The sequence below is a fragment of the Suillus plorans genome (genome assembly GCF_016647745.1).
Source record: "Suillus plorans strain S12 chromosome Unknown HD556scaffold_1, whole genome shotgun sequence".
Taxonomy (NCBI): Eukaryota; Fungi; Basidiomycota; class Agaricomycetes; order Boletales; family Suillaceae; genus Suillus; species Suillus plorans.
The window spans coordinates 1,526,397-1,539,699 of record NW_024537385.1 but is presented as its reverse complement, the minus strand read 5'-3'; the positions used below and the strand labels follow the sequence as shown (position 1 = coordinate 1,539,699).

Genomic DNA, 13,303 nt, shown 5'->3' with positions numbered 1-13,303 from the left:
ACGCGTGTGATTTGTCAGCTCGCGTCTTCGCGTTTTCTCCCAGATGAAGAGGCTTACTAATTGGGCAACCCACTCGGTCACAATTCGTCACGACGTGACTGGACCGCTACTACTTGCGTCTTCTCATGAAACATCAGCAGGCAATTGCATCAGTATACAGAAGCTATATTCGTGAGATTAGACGATTGCCCCATACTTACCTTCGGTGAGGCCCATCCCCGGATCAGTATGAGCACTGTTAATAGGCCGTAGTCGAGTTTTCCGTCTGAAGGCAGAGGATGGCTGTCGCGCTGCGCTGCTGACCAAATGTGATGAACGCAGGACGGGGAAGCTGAAGAGAGTTTCAAAGGCGAGGCTATTTTCGTCGAGTACCAATTTTTATCTTATTTCTGGTTAGACCATACAACAACTCCGTGCAGCAAATAGTGGCAACCACCAGGCCTTTAACCGTATCCTGGACCTTGCCTACGGACGAGTAGGTAGGCTGAGGTGGGAATTGATGGAGGTGATGAGTTCGAGTGTCCGTTTGCATTGCTCGTGATCGCCTGATAACGTTCCGATAGCCCTTACTATCTGACCCAAACGCACCACTTCCTCCACCAATCATCCCCAGCAAAGAATCCTCGCGTCCTCCCGTATACTCCCAAGAGCTTACCGCACTTCTCACTTCGGGTCTATCCCGCAGGAAGAGACCTTTGGTACCTGGCGACCTCAGCTTCCCGCCAATACTTCCCGAACGTGCAGACCCTAATTCATCTGATGCCCAGATACTTGGTCCTTTTAGTAAGCGCCGGGAAGTAAACGCTCGCTGGAAGTACTTCGGACAAGAGTGGAAGAAAGTGCTCCCACCTCTCCAGATCTCCGTTTTACCTTCTCGAAAAGTCGGCGACCAAGGCAGCGACTTGCGCACTCCGATTGCTGTCCGGAAAATAGGCTTTGACGGTACCACTGTCCTCGAGGAGCTGGTTCAATTAACAAAGCCGAAGAATACATCTGGTGCTTTCCTTCAAAGGCGATGGTTGCGTAGGAGATACCAGGAATTGTTGGGAAGGCTACCCATCCTTACATTCATCCCAGCGCAAACCAAGAAGCCTGGCGGCTTCTCGGTGTCATTGGCATCGAATGCGCTGAAGGCACGTAGTCAAGGGAGATCATTACCGTGCGCAACGGACGAAGATGTAGCATGGAATCAAAAAGCATCCGGCGAGCATGTAAGGCACTAGTCGGAAGCTGTGATCATCAGGAAATCACAATCCACGAGCAATCGCAGAGTGACGTCGTTAACAAATGGTCGGGGAACTTTCAGTAACTTGGTGCAACGGGTCTCCAGCGCGATCTACTCCATGTGGCAATTTTGCAAGCATGGAGGGGATATATTACCCACAAGCTAGTTATAAATATACAAACATAACTAGATGCTTGAAGTCTGAATGAACCTCAACTGATGTCTGCGGAACTCTCCAGTTCCAAGCCGTGTAGGTCAATAAGATACCTGCTATAATTGTGGTCTGCAGCTTTAGCTGCTCCAGCTTCGCCAATTGACTGATCCACCCCACACTGAATATTGAGCATGGTCTTATACTCGTCGAAGGTGAAATTTTGGTGTTGACGAATACTGTCGAGTAAACCCTGGTTCAACTCATAAGCAGTTTGTCCTGAACATGCAAAGATGGAAGTGTACCTGAGGTGTCAGGAAGAAGAGTGAATAATAACTCTTCGCACGCTCAAACTCGGCATGCTGCTGGTCGTCGCCGATAGTCCGTACGCTCTGCTGCAGTGCGAGAGTGTTTCGTATGATTTTCCTGATACCAAAACCATTCGCCATGCGCACATGTCGAGCATTAGAAATAAGTAGTTGTTCCATTAAATGTTCGAGTCCAGCAAAGACAAATCTGCGTGAGGTGAGAGGGTTACTTATGTGAGGTGAGGGACAGATATTTACCGGTGCTCCTCCTTCAGCATCGCTGCCGACACAAACTCGTTACAATTGCTAATTTCGGTGTTGAGGTCCACGATGTACGGGTCAGGCTCGCCAGCTTCATGGTCGATATTGTAATTACCCTGCAATCAATTAGTAGGATGATAAGTATATGCAATTTAATACCAACAAGACGCATGGCTGCATCCAAATAGTGCATTGTTCGGCAGCGAATGTCGATCCTAATGGTATGCAGAATAATCTCGGCCAGTTGGGAGTACGTCTTAAGCAAGGCACTGAACCGCCTAGATCTCTATATGAGCACGATGGTCAACGTCATGATCAGCACACCCACATTGCCATTTCTCGTGACAGGGGAAGGCTAAGCTGTTCATCATAAGTGCCCTGCGACAAAAAGGTAGAGATTTCCGAAGGGGTGAACAGCATCACAACATTAGCGGACCCCAGCGCCACAGGTGTAGTCGGCGAGAGTGTGCCGTCTGGAGTTGACTTCAGTGCATTCAGCTCTTCTGTGAACCATGCCTACAGATCAATTGAATTGATGTAAGAAATTCATACATCCTGTGCAACTGACCACACTACGGTAAAGACCACACAGACCCGCCAAGTTGCGAGTTGAGGAAACCAAGTCATGCTTGGCTATCTGAGCTTGACCGAGGTAATTCAGTTCCAAATGTGTTTCCTGTCGACTAAGCTGTCGCCTGATCACATTATTTGAATGCTGCAACACAACTGTCAGTTTCACCAGCATCTAAACTGTGCGATACGCACGGGTATTGCGAAGAGCTCTGTTAAACATGGAATTAATTCCGATTTTTGTGCCCACTGAGCTGCCAATACGAGATGTGATGTGTCAGGGATGTTAGTTGTTGAAGAAACCAGGTCTTGGAACTTGTCACTGCAGCGCTGATAAAATTGAATGATTACGCCAACAATCAGACGAGAATAACTCTCTCGATGGAACGGGGTTGTGCGGAGCATCGCGCATAACGAATTTATCAGTGCCATTAGCTGTGTAGTTGCCTGGATAACCGTGCATCAATGATCAATGTTATAGCATAGCATCCACGAAAGCACGAACTCTGAATATTGGTTTTGGACTAAATCGGGATGACATCTGGTCATACTGGAAAGCGTCAGGACCTAGTGGGACTGTGAGTAAGATAAGGTGACGTGAGGTAAATTGACTAACTTGTCACTGCGTGATGGAAAAGTTCAGAGATGCGCTCTTCCAACTGTGGCAGATAAACTTTGAGGACAAAGTCATCTAGTACACCACTTGCAGAGCGAGCGCTTTCCACACCATCGGGGAGAATTTCGGCCACACGGTTCAAGAAAGCAAGAGTGGGCTGGAAAAGTACGCTAACATGGAATGCATCCGGCTTGATCAGCAAACGATGATGCTGGCCAACACCTAATAGACGGTCGTCTGTACCAACTGTCGACAGTGTTGCCTGGACAGCACTATCGGAAGAATTTTGCACAAGACCGGGCATGGTATCTCGAAGGACCCGAGTGAGCTCGTCCTCGTGACGTCGAAGGACTTTGCCAGTGGACTTCATGTCAGTATCGGCAAATCGGAATACGGGCTGTAAATAAATCATCAGTGTGAGAAATGCAACAGTATTCTGCACGGACCTTTTGTTTGTCCCTCGTAAACCGACCTTCTCGTAGAACCTCATTGATGGACGATATTGGATTTCGCCCCGCCACCGATCCTTGTTCCTCGTCGGTTAAATAGTCATGCAAGAGCGCCCGAACCTGTAACCTACTTGATATGTTAATCATAAAATGATTGCGCTACATACCTCAGCTTGTACTGGTAACCATACATCAGCAAGTGGAAACAAAGCTCCCGGTTTGGCACCGGACGAGTCCTTGAAGTCTTTTCGCTGAGGGAATACAGTTCAGTATGAATCTCTTTTGCAAGATAAAATATAACATACCGATCCTATACGATTAGCAACCTCATAAACTACCCTTAATCCCTGGGTTACTGCATCAAGCTTGGAATAAACAGTCCAAAAGAAGTCCTTCAATGTTTCCTGATCGACTTGTTTCGTGGAAGACTCCAGTGCTGCAAGACGTAGGGAAAAGGTCCGGAGGAGAACACCCTTTGCTGGCATCGAAGGAACAACACCATCTGGAGTGATGCCGACGGAATCATTAGCAACGAAAATATATCCACCCTCTGACCGTCTTCCTAGGCTAGCTGTGCCGAACAGAGAAACTCTCTTGGACTCTTCTGTTCTTTCCTCAACTTCGTCCAAAGTACACTCGACCAATGAGTATATCTCGCCTTGCAAACGCTGTGCGACAATATCGAGCGCACTCCCAAGCTTTCCCAAGACTGCGAGAGACTCCAGTAGAGTTTCGATGTAGGTGAAGGAGTCACCTTCTGGGTTTGCATCAAGCTGAGGTGCCTGAGTTGCAAGCGCAACAAGATTAAGATTCGATGAAAAAGACGGAGCGGATGGAAGAGATGAGGAAGACAAATCCTGAACAGATGCATTGCTGCGAAAGTTCGATTCGCTGAGATCATGGGGAGGGTCGTTTGGTCGGAGTGCAAGAGAGTTGAGAAAGCGAGATAATCGGGAAGATGCAAGTTTCAGTGAAGACGATTCAGGGGAAGGATATGCAATGCCATTCGGAGACGGTTGTCCACTCGATTCGTTCTCAAATTCAACCTTGGGAACTTCGAAGACAAGTCAAGGCGAGAGTTGCACAAATTGGGATGACTTACAGGCCGTCTGATTCGGCTTAAAGGCAGCCCACCGCGACTCACACCAGAAGGATTTGAGATAAAGATGGTTGTGAAGTTCGTCGATCAATATTTCTCGTAGAGCCTGCTAAGTGATAAGATGTTGCGTGTCGCTAAGTAATTGACAAACGCACATTTTCCTGACCAATGAGATAACTTCGCAGATCTGAAACTGCTCCAATCTCTTGCATGTCGGGTTTGTTGATCAACTTGAGGCTCCGCACAAGGAGAACTGATGCTTGAAGCAACCTTTTCTCCGACATGAGAGTCTCAAGTGCGTCGGGCACCGATTTCAGATGCTCGCTTTATAGATGGATAGTTAATAGGTGAATCAATTGGCATATTAAAAGAAACTGACATCTGATCCAACAAGCGCATCATCTCTTCTAACACCTGTCCCCTTGACCACAGTTGAACAAGATCAGCGCGCTTATTTCCCAACGCCTCCTTCGCTTCCATAAGAGCTGTCTTCGACTGCTTTATTTGTGTCTGGGTAAGTCCAAGGTGATTGAGAAGAGCGGCGTGATGCGGAAGTGCATCCGCAAACGCCTTGTGATGCTCTAAGTACAAACATTATTGATAAGGACACGAGTGCAGAGCTCGGGGCTTACTGTCTACCGATCCTTTTAATGCATGGGAAAGCATTACCTTGGTTTGTCGAAAAGACTCGATGCCTTTGCCTGTCGAAGAGTCATCGACTAGTGACAAAGCCAAGTCGACGTTGTTAAACTGCAACGATTGCAAGGTCATATCGCTCAGCTACTGGTTGACAGTAGAATCCACGCCTTACATCAGGGTCAATGACAAACTCCCATTCGTCCTTGATCTGGTCAAGCACAGCTGCAACGCGATGTCAGCATACGATTAAACAACTAAGACATAAAGTTAGGCAGGTTGCGACGATTAGATTCCTCACCGTCGATGTCTCCTGCTTTAGCCTTCCCGGTTGCTTTCCGGTATGGCATTCGCTCGCGGATGCGCTCTTGCCTCCTCATCTCCAACTCCTTCTCCCTCTGCTTTTCTTGTTCATATGCTATATCTTCGTTACCATTTGTTATCGCACGTTTACGAGCTCCAGCTTCCCTGAAGGCAGCCATGACGGAAGCTAGTGCAGGGGTTGTCGGGGAAGTCTCATCATGAGCGCTAGATCGTGAAATGTCCACCCGGGGCCTATTGTCTGCAGTGCCTATACTTCCGTTATGGTATTGCGGCGCAGCTGACGAATCCGAGCGCGTTGTGCTGGAACTATCTCTACGGTCTCTTGCCGCGTGATCTTCAAGTTGGGTTGCTCGAGATGAAGTGGAAGCCCGCTCCGAATATTCAGATACCTGACGCGGTCTCAGCTCTGATCTTTGTGGGCGGAGAGGACCCTTGGGTGATGAAAAACCTGAGCCCTTGGGTGATGAGGAGGCAAACGTGTTATTACTGGGGGCTGCCTGACGTGATGGCGGGCGGGCGATCTGCAACGGTCTAGTGGTCGGATAAGAACCGTTTGAGTTGTTCAGTGAGGGAACGCCTGTCGGTTCGACAGGAAAGGTCGGTATTCGAGACATCTGAGTTGTATGACCGCGAACCAGAAACGCTTGTTTTACATAACCAAATACGGCTCACTGAAAACTATTACTCACCATCATTTCAGTTTAGTACTTCCTATAAACACTGACGACGGTCTACTAGTTCTAGCTAGTATAGTGCCTACCACCAATTCTGGCTGCCAATAAGGTGATGCGGCCTTTGACTTAGAATATGTACTGAAACGTTACAAACCTTCACAGCAAATCATCCCACTTGCAGTCACGGTGAACCCTGACTCGGAGTTAACTCACTGGGTGCATGCAGCATGACCCGCGACACCAAAACCAGTTTACCCCCATTTCTAGAACCCCTAGCACCAGATTCCAGCGTTCCATATATAAATGCTCTTTTTCCTGCCAGCGATGATATACCACCTGTACATGTGCACTGGTGGCCTTGCAAACGAGTAGGTGTGTCACCCTCCACAATTCTGCTCTTTATACCAGGTAGGTTCAATATAGTACTTTTGCCCGAGCTTATTTTGGACGACTACAGGAAATCCTGGAATGATTGACTTCTATCATCCATTTCTCACTGCAATACACAACCAGGACAGGTCTGGGACACTGGCGATACTGTCGCATTCACATATCGGACATGACCCTGCTGCGCCGGCAAGCCACACTCCATTTAATCATGCGTTGCCGTTTCAGATACAAAATTCCCTTCGAATTTTTGATGTTATGAGCATCTCTTTTGGTGCCAATACACGTACCGTGATCGCTGGCCACAGCGTTGGTTCATGGGTAGCTCTGCAGGTACCGTTTCCGAAGTGTCCTACTGTGCTGCCTCTCCAATGTTCTTTGAAAGGTCTTGAAACTGCGATCCACTGCCGTTGCAGGGGTTTTCTTCCTTTTCCCGACTCTCACAGACATTGCTTGTACACCGAATGGTCGACTCTTGTCGGTTGGTAGTTGAATTTTGGTAGTAGTCATACTCACGATTCCTGCCTTCTCTCAGCGATTGTTTCGGCCTCCGTTTCCGCGCATTGTATCACAGGTTGCTCGGTTATTGCGTCTTATGCCACTAACAATCCTTTGTCGGTTGTTTCCACAATACCCGATCTCCCAAGCTCGCGTCCTTCAATCATTTCTGCTATCTCCTTCGTCGATATTTGTGGCAATGACGATGGCACACGATGAAATGCTCAGCATCAGAGAACTGGACGTTGCCACCTTGGACACATATCGACATCAGATTTGGTTTTACTTCGCAGAGACCGATGACTGGGTTGACCAAGGAAGAGAAACGATTCTCCAGGTCTTCAAGGCAGACCCTGGCACTGTGAAAGTCGTGCACGGACACTACGAGATCCCGCATGCGTTCTGCATCAGTGTGTCCTTGTATTCAATTTTCTGTACTATTTTGATACTGATTGTGATCGATAGACCATAGTGAAGAACTAGCAGCGGAGTGCTATGAGTGGCTCGTTTCTGGGGGATTTGTATGACATTAGACGCCCTGCCACTTTTACCCTTAACCACCAATGATATATTATGCTGTTTATCTCGCCGTTCTGCAGTTCTTTTCCATTTGGCTTTCATTGATAAATACATATTGAGCTACAGTTGCAGCAAAGTTGCAGTACTATTAACAATGTTGTTATTAACCTGGGTTATAACTTGTACTACTTATCCCTTCCGGTGCAATTGGCACCTCACAGAAGTTGGCAGTCATGTAAATATCGCTGTAAGTCAAAGTAAGCTCAACAGTCAAGCAAGAGCGCAAGTTCAGTCAGCATAGACATGTCTACTTGAGTACGAGGGTGACCGGTGACCATTTGTACAATTGAGGGGAGTATGTGCACGGCCCGATTTGAAGCCGGGCCTGATTAGGCCGAGCCGAGCCAAACCGGACGTTGTTGAAAAGTCGGAGCTTTGCACCACTCACACCAGCGGTACCCGCTGACGTAATCCTACCAAGCAGTATCGCGGGCCGTGGCCGCAGGCTCCGCCACGTAGCACCGTCCGATCCTACCACTCCTGCACTTCACGGATCCCTCGTAGTATACTTTCGCATATTTGCCTTGTTTCTATGGACACTGGTTTGGATGTTTTGTGACGAACTAGATTCCCAAGCCTGATACCAGAAGCTCAGGGTGAGGTCGATCTCTATGGCAGCACTTCACTGGCAGCACTTTTATTTTGACTGTCTTTTGGTATTTTCAATCAATCAAATGACAAGAGGACATCATAGTACATGTCATTTGGTATATAACTTACCTTTAAGCAATAGTTATCAATTGAGTACGCCAAAGACATGGCGAAAACATTTGAGCAGTATCATGACAGGATTGTGTGCCAATTACATACATGATATTGCAATATAATGAAATACGGCTGGTGAATCAATTTGGTAGAGGGGGGCACTGTGCATTAAGTCCACTTGGTATTTGATCAACATCCCTCTCCTCCTCCCTGGGATTTGATTTATTTAATTTTTCATGAACCACCGACCTTCAGTACATTTCGTTCAAATTCGCTGGCATCAAGAGGCTAAGTAAGTACATAGGGACCATAAATACCAAGGATTCACAAGAGCCGCAAAATGGTAAAAAAGAGTAGAGTTTTGAACATATCAACAATAACATGTTCGCACTCGAAAGTGATATCATCAGCATAGCCAAATCTCAAACTGCACAATATTAACGTATTAGACTGTACTTCCTTCTGTGCAGCTTTCCGTCGGTTCCAGTGCAACATTTTCGAGCTTGGACTCCACGACCCGTTCAACATTTACTTGGATCTGCTTGAAGTCGACGGTCAAAAACGGTCATAATACTTCATGGCAAGTCTACGAACTGTTTTCCCCCGTTTTTCATTTTGAGCCCTCGGAATGTAAGAATTAAGCTGCATCTGCGATTTTGTGATATATATATATGTCAAGTTCGACTGTGACGATGACCACGGCACTTACTACGGGAAATCCGTGTTGCGAGCGCAAAGTTTCAGTTGTATTTTCCCAGTCCTCCGAAAAAACGATCGGCAAAGGATGATCGCTCGAAGGATCATATTGCTTTCCGTTTCTTATATGCTGCCTGGCATTAAGGCTGCAGCAGCAATTTAGACCTAACTAATGGATGCCGCATCAGACATGACAGTTACTCACGTGGCTAAAAGCGAGTTTGCATATACTGCTCCGATAATATCCCCTGGTAGGTGAGATGCATTCGTAAGGATTTAAGATGTCTTACATTTCGCTACAACGAAGTGAAGACCCAGGAATATGCGGTTGCCAGGCATAACCAACCACTGTAATATTTCAGTAACTGAACTGAGCAGAAAAATTACAAGACGCCCACGCAGATCAATGATGCGATGGCAGCAGCACTGTAAGGAAGGCGGCGTCAGGATAGGATCGTGGCTCAATTGCATCCAGATTGTACCTTGTCATTGATCCATTGCGAATCGTCCAGAGTGTCAGGGTGTCGATGATACGTATGGTGCTATCAAACAAGTAAACACCAGTTCTGCATGGTTTAAAATAATTTACCTTGTAACCACTGTACGATTTTTGCGAAGGAAGTAGCACATGAATGCTGCGATCATGATATCCACCAACACTGAAAGTGAAAGGCCCACGGTGAAGATCCACTGCAGAAATATCCAATCGATATATTTGATAATACAAAGTTGCCCACCACTTACACGCGACAAAGGTTGTTGAACGAATGCGGCATATGATTGTAAGCGGATCCTGAGGGGAACATGCTTCGGTGGCCATCAATGGCATGTTTAAACACTGCTCACATCATGCCCATCGAAACTATTTGATTTTTTGAGAGATGCGTGTAATCAGAAGAGCTACAAATGATGGTGTTTAATAACTTACCATTAGCCGCAACTGAAGCAGAATGTCAGCATTAGCACACGTAGTAGTTGATTCGCTAAGCACTGACATAAACGAAAGAAAGCAAGTGTAACCTGACAGTGAAGATTAGTACATCATCAAGTAAAAGACACTTGAACATGAACTCACAATTGGGACCGCTACAGCAAGTCTCTTCTTTTGCACTTCACATCGACCAACTTTAGTATTGGGGAAACATTATTGAAGAAAGGTACGAACGTCTGTAGATTCGGTACGCAAAAAAACTGAGACGACGAGTGAGGATAATGTATTAGCTGTCTAACATAACTGACCTTTGGACGAGGAAGGTGATCATAGCCTGGCGAATATTTTGCTTAGGATCAAACAGTTTCACACGTATGAAAACACACAGTAAGCCCGACTGTAGGCTAGAAGGGCCTGTTATAATCCTTAGTCCAATAGGTCTAGATTACTAATACTCACACCAACACTCCTAAAGTAGCACATTAAATTTCCAGTTGATGGTGAATAACGAGACCATGCGTACCAAGAGATATCGTCAGATTCATTCATATTACTGTAGGGCATAATGATGGAATCCCACAGGGCGATTGCCACAAATGCAGAATGACACAAGTCAAGCAGCCTGAAATTATATTGTCGCCGAACTTGTGCAAAAAGTCGCTTGAACGTACCAAGTTGCAATGACCTGTGTAGGCAATTAAAAAGTGGAAGCTCATAGAATAATTTCCATACCAGAGACTTGGCACGCAAAGACTCGTAAGAGTACAGCCGCCAATACACGAAGAATTGCATGTTTACACAACCCGATAAGCTATGAAGACTCGTGTCAGGCAGGTTGTATATCGAGACTAATCACGCACCCGAAGGCTAGTAAGCCACCGAGGAGGATGGGTCCACAATCCTGAACAACGTTACTAGACATTGCAAATACGACAAGCGGAGCAGTGGGGTAACCGAAGAAAGGGTCTAGGACACTGTGACCTCAGGGTATAAGTAGTTCGCGGTGGTGAGGCGGCGAGAAGGAAGGAGTTGATTTAAAGTAAACATGTACATGAGGATCATGGTCACCAATACGTCACTATCCTGTGCCCAGCTTCCGATTCGTGCTTCGAGTTCTTGCTTCGGATTCCGGAAAAGCTATATTATAGGCTTCCTACGGTGTCAAGCTTGAATAAGGGCCACTGGATGTACATACATACTTTCATCACGCCGCAGATTGATGGCCATCAGTGAACCGGTGAAGTTTTGATGAGAGCCTTATATAACTTGAATCAACATATTGATTCTGCTATACCGTTAATCCTTCCTCAATCATGATGCAATTTCATTCTCGGTGGGCGCCATAAGGTCTGGCCTTGAGGCAGCTATGCGATAACTGTACGGTGAAACGAATAACGCCGTGCCAAGACTGCTAGTAACCATAGTTATAAGCACCTGAGCAGCGATCAATACCCGCACCTCCATTGAGGGAAAAGCGCTCACTGTCCGAAGAGCGCATGATGCATGGCCGAGTTAATCAAGATGGGTATCTGCATAGCACCATATCCATCTGTCATTCTGTAATGCTATAGATCATGGCTTTATTCCCCAGGCCCAGGGGTTACCCCAAAGCACTGCATGACTGAGTAGAAAGAGTCAGTTCCGCTCCGACCATAGGGACGCAACCCCCACATAACCCCTTTAGTTAGAGGTGCTATCGCTCAAAGTTCGCGCTTCTAGTTAGTACCGGTTTCACTGATACAGGGTAATGCAGGGTTCAGTCCTTCGTGCTCCCGCGACGTAACGTGGGCCAGGAACGATCTCAACATCCATGAACAGCGCATTCTTGATCAAAGAATTAGTTGGTCCATTAAGTGCCTGGACGAGCACAGCTGCCACCAAATCGCCCTTACCATATTGAGCGCAATGGACTCTTTAACGACGTGCCAATCAATTTACTGCCTCCAGGAAGAACTTTGACACCGAGAGTTTCGGTGTCCGTGGAAACGCCCAAAGAGGACAGGTCTGCTGGGTCAATCCCACAAGCGCCTTCCACAGTACAGAGAAGTCTGCTACACGTGTGGTAACCCTGGGGCTCACCGCGTTGTTGATGATATGGTATCGAATCGAGACATCCGATATCGGAGGTGATGCATGTGATATTCGACATAAACCACACCAAGCACGGCAAAAATGATCCCATAATTCAGGGCGGGAATGAGTACAGATACGACGTGGAGGGAACATTGTGTGAGCAGCAGGTAGCGTCAATAAGTCAAACGGAACATGAACTGGAAGCTGTACTGTTTCGTATCAGGATCCCAATATGACCAGTTCCAATATCCGGCATCATCAGCTTCGTCTTCTATCTCGCGCGCAGGAATGCGAAAAGCAATTGTCTCATACGGTTCAGCAGCCACCTAACATCCAATAAGCAACGTGTGACTTTGGAAGTAATCGCACCTACGATCAGATACTGGTATGCCTTGTTCGGGGGCTCCCTCTTTTGCTCCCAAGCGCTCATAAATCGTCGGCGAGGGATTACGTCCGCTTTGATCTGAGGAAGGTGGACCTGAACCATCATGCCTTCTTTGCCTGTATCTTTGTCCCGCACTTTTGTTACTCGGTAGCCTGGGCGTCCTATTTTGAGGAACACCTTGCGTTGTACATTGCTTTGAGTCGGGGCAATCATCAACTGCGTGTCCTTAGCATCACGAGCCGCACGACGAGCGAGATTGGTCTGATGCTTCTTTCCTTGAGTATGAGCCAGGTATGAACCTTCATTGGTATGAAGCGTCAGACAGAGACGACATTCGAGGCCACCCAAGTGATTTCTTAAGATATAAGGATCCTAAATGACACATCAAGTTATCGTTGGAGTGCAAGAAAAACAAGAGCGTACTTTGGCAAGATCAATCGTCTCAAGCGCAAGTTTGCGTAAACGTTCGCGCCTGTCCACGTTGGTCTCCGAAGCCCCAGCGACACCACCTCCACCGAACTTGGAGCCGACACGGTTCTAGAGCAAGGTGAATTTAAATTCTTAAATCACACAAGACATGACTTACTTGAAAATCTAGAAAGATTGGTAATCGAGGGATGTCATTAAGGACAAAGAGGCGACTCACCCATAGTAAGTTTGCGAGTATGATGAGGTGGTTGGAAGAGATGACTAGTGCTGACATAATCAGCTGCTTGTAATTTCTCGGAGTCGCTCA

General features: G+C 46.9%; 5 protein-coding genes across 5 annotated transcripts; 2 read left to right on the top strand and 3 right to left on the bottom strand.

Annotated features, from left to right (window-relative positions):
- Nucleotides 1-70: 70 nt before the first annotated feature.
- HD556DRAFT_1259828 (uncharacterized protein) lies at nt 71-1,223 on the top strand (the record flags this gene model as incomplete). Its single annotated transcript, XM_041299034.1, has 4 exons — nt 71-205; nt 253-368; nt 420-505; nt 564-1,223. Exons 1-4 carry the CDS (start codon nt 126-128, stop codon nt 1,221-1,223), a joined length of 942 nt encoding a protein of 313 aa, XP_041167922.1. The 5' UTR covers nt 71-125.
- Nucleotides 1,224-1,437: 214 nt separating this feature from the next.
- Nucleotides 1,438-6,253, bottom strand: HD556DRAFT_1453832 (Sec8 exocyst complex component-specific domain-containing protein; the record flags this gene model as incomplete). The annotated part of the gene is made up of 18 exons (XM_041308090.1): nt 1,438-1,629; nt 1,682-1,892; nt 1,943-2,061; nt 2,109-2,231; nt 2,270-2,461; nt 2,514-2,660; nt 2,711-2,962; nt 3,021-3,082; nt 3,132-3,528; nt 3,578-3,700; nt 3,748-3,831; nt 3,886-4,634; nt 4,683-4,785; nt 4,835-5,003; nt 5,059-5,260; nt 5,312-5,429; nt 5,491-5,540; nt 5,617-6,253. 18 exons carry the CDS (start codon nt 6,251-6,253, stop codon nt 1,438-1,440), a joined length of 3,930 nt encoding a protein of 1,309 aa, XP_041167921.1.
- Nucleotides 6,254-6,282: 29 nt separating this feature from the next.
- Nucleotides 6,283-8,121, top strand: HD556DRAFT_1319148 (uncharacterized protein). The gene is made up of 5 exons (XM_041301260.1): nt 6,283-6,721; nt 6,771-7,033; nt 7,086-7,181; nt 7,236-7,608; nt 7,664-8,121. The coding sequence occupies exons 1-5, from the start codon at nt 6,541-6,543 to the stop codon at nt 7,723-7,725; spliced, it is 975 nt and encodes a 324-aa protein (XP_041167920.1). The 5' UTR covers nt 6,283-6,540; the 3' UTR covers nt 7,726-8,121.
- An 806-nt stretch (nt 8,122-8,927) lies between these two features.
- On the bottom strand, nt 8,928-11,336 carry HD556DRAFT_1302598 (uncharacterized protein; the record flags this gene model as incomplete). Its single annotated transcript, XM_041299515.1, has 22 exons — nt 8,928-9,020; nt 9,077-9,130; nt 9,192-9,324; nt 9,384-9,426; nt 9,469-9,548; nt 9,661-9,720; nt 9,768-9,868; nt 9,923-9,971; nt 10,025-10,040; nt 10,107-10,118; nt 10,174-10,198; nt 10,254-10,288; nt 10,344-10,369; nt 10,418-10,458; nt 10,496-10,513; nt 10,569-10,578; nt 10,633-10,731; nt 10,781-10,794; nt 10,842-10,920; nt 10,970-11,083; nt 11,161-11,246; nt 11,301-11,336. 22 exons carry the CDS (start codon nt 11,334-11,336, stop codon nt 8,928-8,930), a joined length of 1,224 nt encoding a protein of 407 aa, XP_041167919.1.
- Nucleotides 11,337-12,208: 872 nt separating this feature from the next.
- On the bottom strand, nt 12,209-13,278 carry HD556DRAFT_37602 (uncharacterized protein). Its single transcript, XM_041310421.1, has 5 exons — nt 13,214-13,278; nt 13,154-13,161; nt 12,991-13,104; nt 12,556-12,939; nt 12,209-12,508 (listed from the first exon to the last, which is right to left on the bottom strand). The coding sequence occupies exons 1-5, from the start codon at nt 13,215-13,217 to the stop codon at nt 12,356-12,358; spliced, it is 663 nt and encodes a 220-aa protein (XP_041167918.1). The 5' UTR covers nt 13,218-13,278; the 3' UTR covers nt 12,209-12,355.
- Nucleotides 13,279-13,303: the final 25 nt, after the last annotated feature.

Bases quoted from the DNA above. Each gene is read 5' to 3' on its own strand.
- HD556DRAFT_1319148 (XM_041301260.1), top strand. From the start codon at position 6,541: ATGACCCGCGACACCAAAACCAGTTTACCCCCATTTCTAGAACCCCTA. The intron at 6,722-6,770 runs GTAGGTTCAATA...GGACGACTACAG, and splicing joins AATTCTGCTCTTTATACCAG to GAAATCCTGGAATGATTGAC. The intron at 7,034-7,085 runs GTACCGTTTCCG...GTTCTTTGAAAG, and splicing joins GTTCATGGGTAGCTCTGCAG to GTCTTGAAACTGCGATCCAC.
- HD556DRAFT_37602 (XM_041310421.1), bottom strand. The intron at 12,940-12,990 runs GTACGCTCTTGT...TGTGTCATTTAG, and splicing joins AGACGATTGATCTTGCCAAA to GATCCTTATATCTTAAGAAA. The intron at 12,509-12,555 runs GTAGGTGCGATT...ATTGGATGTTAG, and splicing joins AGGCATACCAGTATCTGATC to GTGGCTGCTGAACCGTATGA.